Here is an 18015-nt window from a genome sequence, read left to right as displayed (position 1 = left end):
ATTGATTCCAGCATTAACCTTGGCCTCTCTATGAGCCAGACAGTTATGCAGGCTTCTGCTCAAGGGACAGTTGGAACCACCTTCACGTAGTAGCAAGTTTGGATAATGGGAATATCTTGGCTTGAGCTGAGAGGGTTATTGATTAAACATAAATAGTTATTCCTTTGATAGTTGCTGCAAATAGAGGTTGTGGCTGTTTCTTTTAGGGTGTTAGCTCTCTTTAGACTCATTCATTAAACCTAAGGCCTAAAGGAAGAAACTTCTAATATGTAAGATGCTTCCCATTTATTTTAGATGCCCACTGTCTCACGTAAACCTGCATGAGATCATTGACACTTAATATGTATAAATGATCTGTCAGATGTAATGACTATAGAACAAAGAGCCTGACAGCTCTGTCATGTTGTTGAAAACCCAGGAGTGTGGTTAGCAGTTATTTAGGTCATAGAACTATTGTTACTAGAAGGGACTCTAGGGGATCATCTAGTCCAGTGTCCTTGGAGGTGAGGACACTGCAGCTTATGGAGAGGTGATTTGCCTAAGGTAACCCAAGTACTTATAGGCAGAATTAGAGCTAAAATCCTTACCTCCTGATTCCTAATAGTAATGATTATCTGATAGATATTAAAACGAGCAAACCAACAAAAACCAGTGGTTATTATCAGTCGTGGCAATAATGAAATTTGGCTTTACTTCCTAAAAATGTCCTGGTTCCAATATACTTTGATTTTAAATATTCATCACCAAGCTGTGGATAGGTCAAATGCATTCATCTTTTCCCTACCTTGACTTAAATGAAATGCTCCTATGTAAATACATCTCTGGAAACTGTGGTTCGGTTTCAGGTGCTTGGTTAGTTGCATTTTTGCAGCGAAAGGATTGGCACGTGCAGAGGTACGGCCCCTACTCTGTGTCCAGGTCCATCGGGCTCGTGGTTGTCCCATTGGGCAGTGCTGGCAAGGCTAGCCCTTTGTGTGGCAAGTCCCCAGGCTAACCATGGCGTTCTGGTCTGCTGCTCTTTGCCCATTTAACCAATGACCTCTCTCTCTACCCTGCCTGCGTCTGCTACCGGGGCCAGTCGGCCTCCAACACCGTCACCGTCCTTTGCCCCGTCCCCCTTGGTCACTCAAGACTTTTAAGTAACCATTCTCACTTTCCAGAATTTTTGCATCTTCAAATACACAAACCATGATGCTCATAGGAGAAAACAGGGCAACTATTAAAGCTTGGGCCCATAAAATTCTCACTTGAAATTTGTCAGAGTCCTGGAATCCACTGCCTTCTCCATGAAAACAGAGTGTAGTTATACCAATTGGACTTTACACGTATTAGGCACCTGTGTCCTGAAAGGGTTGCTCTCTGTTACCAGAGGACCAAAAGTCAGCCACACATCTTGTCACTGCCAGCCATTCCTATTCTTGCCATTAATCGGAGTGTTTGTCAAGATCCAATATAACTAAACGGTCTTGCCAGCTGAAATGCCAGATTAAATGGAATTGTAATTAATTTCTTCAATCTCAATTCAAATATTTACATTTTCTTGAAAAATTAAGTGAATGACCTGCGTCAGAAAGACATGCTATTTTAAGAGAATAAGAAGAGCAGTATAGTGACTAGTTTAGTCTCTGACTTAGAGATTTTTCTCAACACAACCGTTGAATTTAAGATCGTTGTGTAGACCATCAAATGGAATGATTCAAGGTCAGCCACATGTAATTAATATCAGTTCGTGTCACAAGTGGGGAGAGGCTTCATAGTTGATGTCACAGATGCAGATCTAAATCAGAACGTATGAAGAGTCTTTATAGTATAAACACAGTAAAACTACCTGCATTATAGTCGGCGGGTTTCATATTCGAGAATTTCATATCCCAGGATACAGAGGGCCAGCTGTCCTAGGCCATTTTAAATAAGGGGCTTGAGCATCCTTGGATTTTGGTATTCGAGAGGGGATTCTGGAACCAATTCCCCGCAGATACCAATGGACGACTGGATATATTTCATCAGCTTTTCTATCCTCATGTGCTGAGACTTCTAAAAGCAACTGGAACTATAAAAATTCAGTGTTGGAGACCTTTGCTTTTTTGCCAATTTTATGAAAATATATCGATGTGGTAAAGCAACAAATGTCCATTGCCCCTAAACAACAATTACAATATACACACCCCTCTGGTTTTGGCATTTTCCCTCCAAGTCACACCTTCCTCCATTTATACAAATCTCAGTTTTTTTAACTATTTTAAAACCAGAGTGTGCATTAGTATTGAGTTCAGGGATGATTCAAGGCCTTTAATTCGTAAATTGTACAATTGACATTATTTATGAAACTACTGTTTTTTTTTTTTATTTTAAAGTAATTTTTAATTAAGGTAATATATATTGTCTTTTTTTTGGCCGTGCTGTGCAGCATGCGGGGATCTTAGTTCCCCTACCAGGGATTGAACCCATGCCCCCTGCAGTGGAAGCTTGGAGCCCTAACCTCTGAACCACCAGGGAATTCCTGAAACTACTGTTTTATGAAGATACGTTTGAACATAAATTCTAGATCGTAAGCCACAGTTAGTTTGAGAATGTCCTCCCTTAGCTGCTATTCCTCTTTTTGTAGTCTGTTTTTGTGTGTGTTTTTTTCTTAACTTTTACTTTAGGTTCTTTCAAAATAAACTGTTAAAAATCGTTCCAATATATTTCAGTTTACACCTGTTCTTATGCGTTCTACCAAAATACTCTTTTGTTTTGAATTTGAGTATTTACTTTGAGCATCATGTTTTGCTCCTGTAAGAAAACTAACTCCAAAGACAGGTCTCTAAAGCAGCTGCCAGTGTGTGCTTGTGTATCCTGTGTTTGACTAGGAACTCCGAGTTTCTTTTTTAGCTTACGTGGAACTTGTTTCTTCTGTAGTTGACTCATATCTTTTGAGTTTATGATGAAAGGGAGAAAGAAGATTCATCACTACCTTTGGTCCAGAGCCTCATAAATTTTCTTCTCTTTACCTAAACAGTCATCATCATTACTAATTATGCTACAGGAAATAAACTGGAATTCAGTATGGGCAGAATCAGTGTATAAATCAGAGAGCTGCCATGCTGTCAGAATGACTTGAGTGGCTGAGCACAGAAGATAGGAACTGTTTTCCCCTTCTGCCTCTGTGTTCAGCCTGTGTTGTAAGGCCTACACTTACTTGGATAGAGTTGAAAATTGAGTTGTATAATCTAATTTTAAGGGAACTCAACACCAATTAAGTGAACATTACTTGGAACATAAATTCATGAATAAAATTGCATGTTGGTTTTGTTGAAAAATGATGGTGTGGCAGGTCTTGGGGCAGGGCCAAGAGGAGTGCTCGCCTTCCTCCGCCCAAGCTGTTGCACACGGCCATACTTTGAGAGCCAGGAAGTGCCTCTAGACCACACCCAGCACCCTGTGGAGTCCAAGTCAGAAGGAAGGAGGGATTAGCTCCAGGGCTCCCCGAGCCCTTCACTACCTGGCAGTGCCTGAACACACTTGACCTTCAGCCACAAACTCTATCACCCCTCATTAGCCAGTGAGGAAGCAGGCTCTAGAAGCTTTAGGACTTGTTCCAGTGGCACTGCTGGTGGTGACAAAACAGGGATTTGACCCAAGATTCTTTGAAGCCAAAGCCCCTATTCTTCCCACTCTGCTAAGCTGTTTCCCACATTTTTCTATGGAAAGAAGGTAACTAATGTGGAAGTAGAGGAGGGTAAGAAAGGAACTGGTGGTCACTGTTTCTGTATTGGTGTCACAAAGTATTTTTTTGTTCCCAGCTCTCTTTACCTAGAAGGTGGTTGCCCTGAGTGCCATTGTTAAGGACAGCTTTCTCCAAATTCATAAAATGGCAGGAATCTGTGCTTTTTTTTTTGTACCCCTCCCCAATGTTTTTTTAATTGAAGTATAGTTGATTTACAGTGTTGTGTTAGTTTCAGGTGTACATCAAAGTGATTCAGATATATATACATATATATGTATATATATATTTTTTTCTTTTGCAGATTCTTTTCCATTATACTTTATTACAAGGTATTGAGTCTAGTTCCCTGTGCTATATAGTAGTTCCTTGTTTATTTTATATATAGTAGTTTGTGTCTGCTAATCCCAAACTCCTAATTTATCCCTCCCCATCTCTTTCCCCTTTGGTAACCATAAGTTTGTTTTCTATGTCTGTGAGTCTGTTTCTGTTTTGTAAATAAGTTCATTTGTATCATGTTTTTAGATTCCACATATAAGTGATATATTTTATTTGTCTTAATCTGTCTGAGTTACTTCGCTTAGTATGATAATCTCTAGGTCCATCCGTGTTGCTGCAAATAGCATTATTTCATTCTTTTTTATGGCCGAGTAATATCCCACTGTATATATATACCACGTCTTCTTTATCCATTCATCTGTCAATGGGCATTTAGGTTGCTTTCATGTCTTGGCTATTGTATACCCCTCCCCAATTTTGTCATTTCTGCCACCCTAGTTCATTATGATCAATCTCTGCCCCCCACCCTCCCTTTAACATTCACATCTTCCTATGATTTATAATATTATGGCCTGCTCTCTGTCAGCGGGCTTTAACAGTGAGGATAGATAAGAGCATTGGTTAAGATTCACCAGCAAACCCTGCGTTCGGTTTTTATTTTCTAAGAAAAAATAAATTCAGTACCTTGGGTATAAAATTAGAAGAATTCCACCCTCATTGCTGACACTTTGGGGATTTCTGCTTCCGTTCCACATTCCCCACCTCAGTGTCCATACGCGTTTTCCTTTCTGAGCTTCAAACACTACCTTCTGCTTGGACCTGTGGCTAGCGGACACCGTATTGAACAGCACAGACCAGACCATCTGGCTGTGAGCCCACTAACTTGCTTGCTCTGCCCTGTCAGCACTTTTCAGCTCTTCAGTCTCATCAACACTATTGACTTCAGCTACTCATTATCTCTTGTCTCATATTGTAATAGCTTCCCAGCAGGTCTTTCCAGTCTATCCTGAATATAGCTACCTGATGAATCATTCTCATATTCTTAACCTTTCTGATGTTTTCCCATTGCTCACTAGAAAGTCCCACATCCTTGGCACTCGAGGCTGTCCACGGTCTGTGGTCTGTGGTCTGTGGCCCGTGCCTGGGTCTGATCACCTCTCCCCTTCCTGTGGGCCCTGCTCTCCCTGACTGGGCCTGTGGGAGGGTGCTTGCCAGTTCTGTGAGAATTCTGTTTCTTTAGAAGGCATCTGTATCAAAGACCTAAACTTACAAGCTAAAACTGTAAAACTCTTAGAGGTGGCATCTATAAGTTACTCTTGGATTAAAAAAAATCTTCTAGCCGGTGTCACAGCTAGAGTATAAAAATAATTCTGTAATTGCTCACCCCTTTTCCTTTGCTCATGCTGATTTCTGAACTTGAAAATAACCTGTCCCTGATTTTACATGTCTGAATCCTCTCCCTAATCCAGATTCTTCACTGAGCCGTCCTTTATTCCTCCAGCTCCAGTAAGACATGCACCACTGTATTTCTATTATAACTATTTACCCGCATAACTATTTAAGTACCTCCAGGCTGGGAGTTTCTTATGAGTGGTGACAAGGTCTTTGTTACAAGGGACAAAAATAAATATCATAATGCTTGACACATGGTAAATATTCAATGAGAATTTGAATGAATAAATGAATGGAAGAGAAAATATATTCACTAGTTCATTCTTGCCTAACTTTAAATTGCTTAAGAGTAGTATTTGGGTCTGATTCATCTTAATATCCTACCATGGCTAGCTTTGTGCATAACAGATACTCAGTAGATATTTCTTTTTTATTTTTATTTCCTTTTTCAGCTTTACTGAGGTATAATTGGCATATTAAATTGTAAGACATTTAAAGTTGACATCGCGGTAATTTGAAATGTGTCTACATTGTGAAAGGATTCCCCCATCTAGTTGATTAACATGTCCACCATCTCACATATTTATCTTTTTTTTTTTTTTTGGTGAGAACATTTAAGTTCTACGGTTAGCAAATTTCAACTATTCCATAACTATTTCTTGAATTAGTGGATAGATGAGTAGTTGATTATATTAATAATATGAGCTTTCTGAATGCTATGTTACTAAATTTTTACTTTCAGTAATTTAAGTGCTCTTACTACAGCTAAAATATTTTAAAATGTTTCTCTTTTGATTGTCAACATTAATTTTTATCAGTGATTATTTTTGACTTTAAACTTTTTCTGCATGTTTAATTTTGATTTTAACAAATCGTAATCATTGGGGAGGGGTGCATTTTTAATTTCACAAAGGAAATTGGAAAGAAAAAGTAGGTTCACTTTTTAAGAAAAATGTGAAGGAGGTTTTCTGTGTTATTAGCTCCTGCTTCTGGGTGTAGGTGGGGTTCTAGGACTGACAATTATTTCTGCAATAGTGGTTGAATAGTTCTTTCCAGTGTCATCATGGCTCCATCCAGAGACACATAATTTGGATGCTTGTTTGGTTGCATCATTTTAATTACCTGTGAGAGAGGAACAGTCCTAACCCATATCAAGTGAGCGAGCTAGTTACATGAAATACCTGGATTTGTAAAGTTGCCTGTATCTGGCAGTGAATACTTACAGGAAGATAAGTGGAGTCAGAAAAAGAAGGTCAGAGGATCTAAGGAAAGAAATTTACTTTTAGGAAATGCTACAAACTTATTGGAAATGAGAGAACTTCTGCAGTGTATTTAGAAGAACAATCCAGAAGAACAGCAGACTCCCTCTGTATACCCCATAGAGATACTTGTTTCTTCAGAAATAAGCAAAGTATTCGCGGAGACAATTCGTCACTGCCCACTGGGCATTACGGGAATCCTACAGTGTCACAAGTGGGAAACTCTACCCTTTTGACCTGGTGTCAAGACTTTTGAGCAGTTGTATAAATCCATCTCAACTTGTTTGAGGTAATTAAGTTGGTTTGCATTTCTTGTCTCCTTCAGAAATGAACACGCCTGAGTATGCTAGATGCCTGTGAACTCCCCGACCCCCCGGCGACTTTGGAAAGACTGGAAGAAAGAAGCTGGCGGAGTGGTGGGCTCTGAGAACAAGCTCCTTCCCCTCGGCCTTGGCCTTCCTGCCCGCAGTCCACCATGGAGACGCTCTCCCAAGAGTCTTTGCTGGAATGTCAGATCTGCTTCAATTACTACAGCCCCCGGCGAAGGCCCAAGTTGCTGGATTGCAAACACACGTGCTGCTCGGTGTGCCTTCAGCAGATGAGGACGAGCCAGAAGGACGTGAGGTGCCCCTGGTGCAGGGGCATCACCAAGCTGCCCCCGGGCTTCTCCGTGTCCCAGCTCCCGGACGACCCCGAGGTCCTTGCCGTCATCGCCATCCCGCACGCCTCCGAGCACACCCCAGTCTTCATCAAACTTCCGAGCAATGGGTGCTACATGCTGCCCCTGCCCATCTCCAAGGAGCGAGCGCTGCTGCCCGGAGACATGGGCTGCCGTCTGCTGCCCGGGAGCCAGCAGAAGGCCGTCACCGTGGTGACCATCCCGGCAGAGCAGCAGCCTCTGCAGGGCGGGGCTCCGCCCGAGGAGGTGGAGGAGGAGCCAGACAGGCGGGGCGTGGCGAAAAGCTCCACCTGGTCCGGGGTGTGCACTGTGATCTTGGTGGCCTGCGTCCTGGTCTTCCTTCTCGGCATCGTGCTCCACAACATGTCCTGCATTTCTAAGCGCTTCACTGTGATATCCTGTGGCTGAAGAGGGCCGCGCGGAAGTCTCTTGTGGGTGCCGACTAGGGGTTGAGCAGGTGTTGGTGATGGATCGCGGTGAGGAGATGGGGGGCCACGCTGATCATTGGGTGCCGAGTGCTGGCCTCTGGGCTGCCACTTGATTAACCCACGACAGACACGAAGGGCAGAATGTGAGGTCTCAGCAAGATACCAGGCAGAGCGCTCTGATTATTGGTGGCAACAGCTTCCAAGACGATCGCATGCATCCTCATAATCATGTATTAAATGGACTGTAATTGATGATTTCTCAAAATCATGTTGCCAGATAGACCTATTCTACTTAGATTTTAAACTGTGGAAGTGCATACAATGTGATCTTCTCTAAATGTGGTAGATTAAAACAAAGATGCTATGTATACAAGTAGAATTAAATCTGAGAATCCATGTAAAAATTCAGTGATGACATGCAGTGCTGGTTTCTTTCCTATTTAAAAAAATGAAACCCAGTCTTCATTTAGTGGCTAAGGCCTTTTATACTTTTTGAATGGCACCCAAATTAAAATAAGTGAAGTGGACAGTTGTTTTTTCAGGAGGATATTTGAACAAGGGTTTCCAGTGTGTTGTGTTTTGTCACGTACCTCCATTTTTCTTCCCTTGTAATTAGAGCTCGCTATGTGTTTATTAAACTGAAAGCCCAACAGGGGAGCAATAAACTGAGTAATAATGAGAAATGCCTAATCCCACAGGAAAACTACATGCCAATTTTTCTCAAGCCATCTCACAAAATAAGAATTTTAAATGTAAATATTGTGTATTTGTGTGCATGTGTGTGTGTGTGTGTGTGTGTGGGTGTGTGGGTGTGGGTGTAATTTGATTTACCTCAGGTTTTGAATCTTTTCAGAAGAATCCCGGGAGTAAGACTTTGTGGGCATGAATGAGTCCAGGGTCTAAAATGATGGCCACCTCAAGGGCACCGGTACCCACCCAGCGAGGTGTCACAGACACGTCACTTCCAAACTTGCTCCTCTTCTGTGTATTCAAGTCCTGTATTCTGTAAGGCACTAAGGGAGAGGAACAGAAGATCCTGTCTTTTCTCCCAGTTTTGATGTATTGTAACAGCCATGAGTGTTGGTAAACAGTAACAAACTTGGACTGGCATTTTAAGACAGTCCATGATTATTTTTTGAAAGAGATTGTTCCATGAGAGTTAACTCATTTTGAATTCCAGTTTCCTCTTGTTGGTATAAGTGAGACTATCTCTTGTATTTCAAAATATGTTTTCATTGAGAAAAATGGCAAGGTGAAGTAGCAACTCACATTCCCAGTTTAAGTGGACCAGTTCATCATAAATTCTCAGACGTTTTTAAATGTGTAATGGCCTGCAGATGCTCATGAAGAAAGATCTGCTGGTCTTAAATGATAAATTTCTATCCCTGAATGTGTGTGCGTTCGGACATAGCTGTGAGCTTTACAGTTCCCTTCTAGTTTCTCTTACAGAATTCATGAAGCAAGTGGTATGTGCCAAGGTCTCCGCTCATAAATATGTCTGTTTGTGTTCCACTGAATCCCTGAAAATAAGGGACAGAAAAATAAGCAGTGACTGGCTCCAAAAAGTAAGGCTAGAAAAAGCCCTTAAGACTGAGATAATTTAATTTACTTATATGCTAACTGTTACCTTCAAGCAGCACAAAATATGCACATTAAAGTGATGGAGTTAATGAGATAAAATGACAATATAATGAATAGAATCCCAAGCTAACCCTGTTCATTGACATGAGGATTTGATATAAAAATATGAACATGGGTTTTTCAAATCTTTCAAATTTGTCATTAGACCTTTAGGAAATGTATTTGAAAGCTCAAACTAGAAATTAGGTTAAAATGCCATTTTATTGTGTAAGCTATTGGGCATTATACAACAAATAATCTAGGATTTATTTGGTATTAATAATTTAGGTATCCCATTAGCTGAATGCTATCCTCTATTATGTAACCTAATATACTGTTGGGTTAGTTTCAATTTCTCAAACTCTCCCAGGCTGCCGTGATGCAAGTCTGACCTAATTTCTATTCCTCTTGGAAAAAAAACCCCACAGAAATGTTACATTAAGAATTCGACATTTCAAATGGACTTTACCCTTGCAGTATTAAGTCATGCCATTTTCAAATTAATTTTGTGAATGATGTCTACACATGTTTATGTCCGGTATGAAATGACCAGCCCTGGAGTGTAGTGTGTGATAGAATTCTACATGGTCTGTAGGTTATATATAGACACTAACACATGTGATGATACAGTGCCCTGTGTTTCTTAGTGCAAAGCTGTAGAGTACAAATGTCCATGTACCTTTTACTTAAAAACAACCCTGTGCTAGAGCTGCAATTAAGCAGTGCAAAATTAATCGGCTCTATGATAGATTCTTGACGTTACATTTTAAGGTACAATAACAACCAAAATCAGAATTTTTCGTGTGAGTCTTACTGACGTAAGAACAATTGTTTATGTGGATTCTGCCTGCAGTTATTTATTTGTGTACCTGCTTGTCAGGGTGTGCAATCCTGTGCGTGCACATATCTATGTGATGTCTCAGCCTGCCAGGTAGGATTTTTATAGGCTTAATGATGTTTAATGTTTTTGGCATCCCATTGCTCTGGCCTCTTTGGCCTTTACCCATGATACTAACAACTCATCTACCCCATGTGACTCAAGTCCAGTGACACAATCAGCCAGAATTCACAGTTGCACATCAATGAAAAAACTCACAACTGAAAGCACAGAAAGAGCTGAAAGCAACCTCTGGTGGCTTCATTTTGTAGTTGAGTCTGCTGGGGACCCCAGAGGTGCGAGCCCGTTTGTCATTCTACAGCAAAAGGGGGACCAGAAGTTTGTACTGCAGTTTCCTCCTTCCTAGACCTGTCGACCTCTCTGTTGGTCTATGATCTCTTTCAGGGAGGATCAATACCCTTTACTAACTCAACTATTAAGTTTTTTGTTTTTGTAGATTTATATATTCACTTTAGTTAGCATCTACCTCTCTGGGAAATGAAAGGAGGGTTGATTTAGTGATGAGTATAGACAGTTAAAGAGAACCATGTGATCTGAATTTTTTTAATTGCAAAACATTGGTCCCCCCCTCCCACTTGAGCTATAAAGGACAGTGAGTGTTGTGTAAATAGTAAACTATAAGAAGCATGAATTTTCATCTTTATTAATGATCTTGACATAAGCAAGAGAATGCCAAATATGCTAAGTAGAGCCAAGTATGCTGTCAAAAAGCATTGTCTTTGGAACATTTTTGTATAATGACCTGGGGCATAAGCTGTGAAAAGGCAAATGGGTTCTCAGTTCCAGTCATACTTTACAATCAGAAAGCTATAAGGCATTTCCTTTAGGAATATGATTAAGTTTAATTTTGCACATGACTTGAGTGGGTCCCTTGAAGGTTAAAACCGTGTGCTGGTGCAACCTTGGGATCTTCTAGATTGACGCTGTTCAATAGAACTTTCTGTGATGATGGAAATGTTCTGTAACTTATGCTGTCCAATACAGTAGCCACATTGGGTGCTGGGCAACTGAAATGGGATTAGTCTTGAGTGAGGAACTGGATTTTGTATTTTATTTAATTTAAAGTTATTTAAATAGATGCCACTCACATGTGGCTAGTGGCTATTATATTGGACAGTGCACTTCTGGAGGGTTGTGCAATGGAATCTAGCATCAAAATATTAATGGAGTAAACAGAGTAAGGCGAAGAAGACAGTTTGTGGTTTAGTAACATGCAGTTGGCTTCAAAAATATATGATCTCAAGTATGACAGTAAAAATGCATCAATTGCTCTTCAGGGTTATTACTTAGATACTCTGGGCCAAGGAATAATCAATGAAGCTTAAAGAGTGCTTGATAAAGCCCCCTTTTCTGGGATCATTAGCTGCATGTGAATCTATTGTCCAAAAATAGTAGTTAGACAGTAGCTCTAAAACGTTTGACTTGCATGACCTGTACTGTAAAATTGTGTTTAGGGTCTTGTGACCAAAAAGTAAATGTTACAGAAAAAAAAAAAGCCTAATGAAATCCCTTTTCACTTTCAGGGTCTTACCCAAACGCCATCATTGCACTAGTAACGTATGAAATAAAAGAGCAAGCAGGTTTTGCAGTGTTCACGGGGAGTGTTTTGGTTTGCCCTTGAAGTCTGCCAGCTCGTCATTGTATTTGAGGTGGGCATAGGTGGGCATCATTTTTCAGATGCCAGACAAAAACATAGGTACTATTTTTAGAGTGAGATTTGACATTGTTTTCGTCCTGTTTGTTTTTTTTTAGTTATCACTGAAAGAATCGAAGATTTGAAGCCTTGCACAAAGACACTTTGTTTTACATTAAAAAAAATTGTCCATGGAATTTAAAGGCTTGAAGGTTATTAAAGTTACTAAAATTGCTTTTTAAGTGAATAAAGGGAAGCAGAAAATTGAATTTGAGATATATTTCATAGAAAGATCAGACTCTTCCTGATAGTCCAGTATTTATTCCAGTCTAGGTTTGGTTTTATAGAGTTCTCATAGTTTTATTTGAAAAGCTATGCTGTGTCTAAATTGGTTAGTCTGCTTTTCATTGTCTAAAAATACTGTGAACCAAATGCATTTGCTTCAATTTAGCAGAATTGGGTTGATTTTTTTTTTTTTTTTATAGAGAACTCATCAATGGACAGGACTCTTTAGTTCATCCTTAAAAATGATTAAAATTTTTTTTGCCCAATGATAGTTTTTCTTTAGACTTATGAGGAAATTAGAGGGCTAAAGGTTATTGGTATGAGAGGAGTGGTATGCCAATGGTTTGAATTACTATCTTCTCTTAGAAATTATGCTGCCAACTAGTCAGCATTTTGTTTTCACACAAGTGTCATCAGTCAGTCAATCTGTCATCCTTGACCTAGAAGGAGAAGCTGTTCCTTACCATTTCCACCATTCTCAGTAAAACATTGCCCACAAAGTAATACGTACTGAAAGAGAAACTCCAAAGAAGAATGAGTCAAGATAATTCAGCAACTGTTTTGAAAGTGGTAGTCTATTTCACAAGTGATGACAAGTTGCTGAATTTTGTTAAACATGAAAGTCTTCTAAAAAAATAAGTGGAAATTCAAGCCATTTATTTTCCTGACACAATTGATTCACTGTATATAGATATATATCTATATCTATACATATAGATATAAATATATATGTAGACACACGATTTAGCTATAACTGAAGCTAAAAAGATCAAGTAAAATGTTTTCCAATGTGGGTTATATAATGGTGAATTTAGATGTTAATTTCTCAACAAATGTTATAGGCTGCATCCATTTTGTCAAACCAACTATATTTGGGAGTGTCTATATAACTAAGCTCTTGAGACTTTTCAAATATATGAAGGGGCGGGTTCTACCATATACATTTTGTTGGAAAGCCATTGATCATTAAAGAATATTAGTGGGTGGGGCATTTAATTTCTGTCTTCCAAATGGCTTATTTTTTGGCTCTGCTCAAGTGGTCGAGGGTAGAGCACCATTATTCTTGAACTCTTGCAATAATGGCTCCGATTTTTCTGCACAAGTTTCCTTGCACAGTCAGGCCAACGATTTTTTTTCCAGGGTTCACTGCCTGGGGTACCCCACTATATACAATCTCACTCATGATGTAGTGGTGCTTGAAAACACTCATCTCGTTAGCTGGACTTTATTATTCTAGTCTACGGTTTTTGATACTATTCATATTATGATCTTTTTAGAGACAATCAGTAATATTTGGGGCAAAGAACTGAGGGGTCTCTTGAAGTCTGCAACAGCATGTATTTTCTTTGTTTTTCTGGGGGATGTTCTCTTATGGCTGTCCCTGTTCTTCTAGAACACTGCTCTAAATTCATCTCCATGGGATGTAGGGCTAGTAGCCCATGTGAAAGTCTTCTGTGGTCTCCCTGGGATATGTTAATTGGATTATTCTAACAAGAGTTTTCCAAAGGGAAGCTCAGTTTTTAATTTGACATTTGCTTTTTGAGAATCCAGAGGTAGATGGTTGGATGTGATGGTTGTGAAGGAGCATGGGCTGTAAGAAGGAGGAAATAGATGAGGCAGATGCCCCTTAAAGGGGAACAAGTTGAGATATTTAGGTCATCCCTATTTAAAAAGTGGGAGGACACAATAGTTGGTGTCTTACCCTGTGCTCCAGAAAATTCCTGGTTGGATTTTCCTGGCTGAGAGAAAACCCAGCTCTTAGGTAGATCCTGTATGGTAGAGGTGGAGATGTGGCATTGGGTCTATGGCAACAGATAGGAAGATATCCTCAGAGAGTGAGAAAACACTTGCATAAAGGGAGGGAAATCCATAATGAGATGATAACTCCTGAACAAAGTAGATAGAAGATGAAGGTCAATCGTGGCAGAAACCAGCTGAAGAAAGGAACCCAGGACAACTGGGAATAACTTAGCCAAGCACAATTTGTCATTCCAGTATGGCCCACCAAATTCAATTCAGGATGTTTAAACTGAAGACAAACAGGGAATATGGTCAGCTGATGAGAGGGTCCAAGGAGGCCCTATTGGGTGTCAGCACACAAGACAATTTCAGAACCTGCTCTGCAGCTGGTTGCTGAGTCATTGCAGACAAACTAATGACATCCTCTTAACCATGGAATGCAACGCCCGTGCCTGTGGATGTATCCTGACTTGAGTAGGTTAAGACTATTGGGAAGACTCATTCAGAATATTTCAGTTTCTATCCAGGTTGTGGTCATTTATTATATTTTTTATTCCACCACTTGTTCCTGTTTTGCTCCCTTGGCAGATGCAGGTGGGGAGGCTGGTTTCAGCTTGGGGTGGTTACAAACTCCCATCATACGCCATGCAGCTGCTGCACAGGGTCCCTGCCATTCGGATGGCTCCACTGGTGGGTTCCCTGGCCCTCTTGATAACTAGTACTCCAGTCAAATGGCTAGATTAATGCTGCTCAGAGGCTGTTAACTTAAGTCCTTGACATGTTTCACTTACAATTATATGGATTATTTATTTTAGAATCTTTTAAAGGGCCAAATAGCCCTACATATAAATGAGCTGCTGGACTGTGTAGAAAATATTGTCCAAATGTTGCCAAATATTGACTTCGTTAGGGGGGTATCAAGCTGCTGTTTATAAATCTGAATGTCTTAAAAGCATTCTTGCTTGCTCTTTCTGTTGTAGGTGGTGTCTTAGCAAGTCCTGAGTTTTTCCAATGAACCCGATTTTAATATATGGTATTTTTGTATGCCAATCTGGTGTCTTGTCCTTTGTATATGTGGTAATGTTGATTTTATGACTACTGTTAAAACACATTTGCTATGATTAAAATTCATAAAACGATTTCAAATAGACTCGTGTTGGTTTTTCCCCCCCCCACCCCATGAAGAGAAAAAAATTGGCTGGAATTTTCATCATCAGAGACTCTAAGAATTTTAATAGACTTGGGTCATAAAGCAACAAGCTGCTTCTGAGCCAAGGATTTTAAGTGGAGTTGACCTTCAAGTGGCTCCTCTGAGAAGCCAAAGAACGCATTTGTAATGAGTAAGTCCAAGTGTGCTTTTGCAATTTGGGTTTTTGTGGCTTCTGGTGGCCCCAACTTTATCCTCTACCATTTAGAAATGATGCTGTGTGGACCATCTCTAAGTACCTTGTGCAAAACAATTTCTCAGGTCCCTGTGTAGTGAGAAGTACCATGACCTGGTCTCTTAGCTCTGCGTCTGGAAAAGAATCTTTTAACAAATGTTTTTATCAGCGGGACAGAGGGCGTTGGGGCAGCCTTTTTGGGTAAAAGCATTCTGTCTTTCAATAACTTGGGATCACATCGGCGAATTGCATTTCAGTTGAACAGGTGCCCTAATCCTAATTAAGGGGTTAGCAATGATTGGATATGCATGAACGCTAGTGTTAGTGTGCTCTGGCTCTCTCTGGGAAGTTTAAAAAATGATCCCTATAGTTTTAAACATGAGAGGTTACTGTGCTTCAATACTCATTTCTTGTACCAAAAAAGCAGGCCTTTTTTAGGGAGTCCAGATTTTTGAAAGTGTGAAATTTATTTAGTATTTTTTAGGATTTCTGGTGTGGATTTCCCTGATCTCAAATAGAGGGTGTGTGTGTGTGGGTCTGTGTGTGTGTGTGTGTGCTGGGGGGCCAGGGAGGGATTCCTTACTGTTAGAGCAGAGCTTTTCTGTCAGCTAGAGGAAGAGTTGACTCGAAGAAGGCATTTAAGGCCTTTAAATGGTCTTAGCTCCTCCAGGAGCTTAGCCAGGACTGGATCCCATGTATAGTCTGATCTCGAGGCTTCTCTGTAGACTTAATGGGGGCCAGGGCGAAGGAGAAGGAAATCACGGGAGAGCCCTACACGCCAGTCTTGCCTGGGGATAACCCACGTTGGCAACCTCTTCAGACGACACAGTTTGGATGGCACAGGTGGTCTGCTTGTAGTGCAGGGCTGGAAGGAGAGGGTGAGCCTGTGTCAGCTCCAAGATCTTTACCGTTCTGGCCCCTCCCTGCAAAGGGGGGGCTGAGTGTGAGTAGTTGAAGGTCCCATGGGGATGGTGCAGGGTGCACACATAGTGAGTGGAGCCAGGCCCGGTGTCCACGGCACTCCACCCTCACCCTCAATCCTTACATACACACCCCTCCAAATACCAGCCAAATTTCCTGACATGAAAGCCTGTCTATCTGCCAATGCGTTGTCTTTCTTAATGCTTTTGTTTCCAGTGATAATTCTGGGAAGAGAAACCCTTGTCCAGTGTCCACCATGTAGCACCAGACTGAGGTAAATAGTGGCCCGGGAGGGGGTGGGGGGAAGGAACTGATCCAAGAATTAGACTGAGCCTCTGCTTTTCTTTATATAAGTTTGAAAACTTTTGCACAATTTTACTTGACCCAGAAGTGATACAGCTGTAATTGGGTTCGGTCTCTCTCGTTACCCAAACCTACAGCTCCCTGCATTCCTATCTCTCTTCACACTATTAGACTTGATAAATGATTGTTTTTATTTTTTTAAATTTATTTATTTAGTTATTTATTTATTTTTGGCCATGTTGGGTCTTTGTTGCTGCGCGCAGGCTTTCTCTAGCTGTGGCTAGCGAGGGCTACACTTCGTTGCGGTGCGCGGGCTTCTCATTGTGGTGGCTTCTCTTGTTGTGGAGCACGGGCTCTAGGCACGCGGGCTTCAGTAGTTGTGGTTCGGGGGCTGTACAGCACAGGTTCGGTAGTTGTGAACCACGGGCTTAGTTACTCCGTGGCATGTGAGATCTTCCCAGACCTGGGCTCGAACCCGTGTCCCCTGCATTGGCAGGCGGATTCTTAACCACTGTGCCACCAGGGAAGTCCCAATGTTTGTTTTTATTATCATTATTATTCACAGGAGTAAGTGGATGTATAGATGTACGTGTGTGCATGCAAGCTTGTGTGTGTGTACACACATATATATGAACATTTCATAGACTCTTGGAATAGTTTTTTTTTCAAGGTTGAAAGAGTGAAGATCTTTCAAGAAAGATCAGAGTAGAGAAAAGTACTCAGATTTGGCTACAAAGAAAGGCTAGTCTGGGTAGAATCATGAGAGAAATTAGGGAGAAGGAAGCTCCCCCGCAATCCCTCGTTCCTTTGCTCCGAGTTCCCACTGACTGATTGCCACGCACTGGGGCTGCTGAGACAAACAAGATGGAAACGGGCCCTGTCCTCATGAACCTCACAACCTTGTAGCGAAGACAGGCATTAATAAATAACGTTCGTGTCCAGTGTAAATGTACATGCTGTAACAGGGAAGCAGGTGGGCTGACCTGGTAGGTTCATGGTAGGGCATGTAGTCAGAAAAACCTTTCTGGAGGAAGTGTCTTCTAAGATAAGATCTGAAGGATAAATTGGGGTCAGTGAGGACCATTTGTGGAAAGACTTTCAAGAAGGGACAATAAGGGACAAAGGAGGTATGCGGGTTTTTATGGAGACAGAGTTGGCTTTTCTTGTTAGGCCCCCTGCCATTCATGCATTGCCTTGTGTCGTGTTACACTGTGATTGATGATATTTCAGTATGGCTCCCCAGTCCCCGAGAACGTCCACAAAGGAACATTTGACAAAAGCACAGCTATGGGGTCCATTTCACTGGTAGATATTTTCATCTGTCATCACCGTGTGGAACGGGCTCCACGGTGGACATTTCACCTCCTTGTGCCCACACAACACGCAGTTATTTTCTTCTGCCTTCGCCATGTGCAGAAGAAGAGGACATGGAATCTTATGTCCCAATACTTATTCGTTTCAGAATCAAACAGGTTCAGAGCCTGATATTGCTG

The 18015-nt window shown here is 41.0% G+C and overlaps 1 protein-coding gene across 5 annotated transcripts in view; it reads left to right on the top strand.

Annotated features, from left to right (window-relative positions):
- The window catches only part of RNF152 (ring finger protein 152), a 78845-nt gene extending 63783 nt beyond the window's left edge, over nucleotides 1-15062 (top strand). For all 5 annotated transcript variants that reach the window (XM_068563515.1, XM_068563519.1, XM_068563518.1 and 2 more), the window contains one exon: nucleotides 6959-15062. In XM_068563515.1, the coding sequence (XP_068419616.1) occupies nucleotides 7109-7720 (612 nt within the window). In that variant the 5' untranslated portion in view covers nucleotides 6959-7108 and the 3' untranslated portion in view covers nucleotides 7721-15062. The remainder of the gene's footprint in view (nucleotides 1-6958) is intronic.
- The last annotated feature ends 2953 nt before the right edge of the window (nucleotides 15063-18015 follow it).

Source organism: Eschrichtius robustus, chromosome 14 (genome assembly GCF_028021215.1).
Source record: "Eschrichtius robustus isolate mEscRob2 chromosome 14, mEscRob2.pri, whole genome shotgun sequence".
Classification (NCBI taxonomy): domain Eukaryota; kingdom Metazoa; phylum Chordata; class Mammalia; order Artiodactyla; family Eschrichtiidae; genus Eschrichtius; species Eschrichtius robustus.
This window is presented reverse-complemented; position numbering and strand designations above follow the sequence as displayed.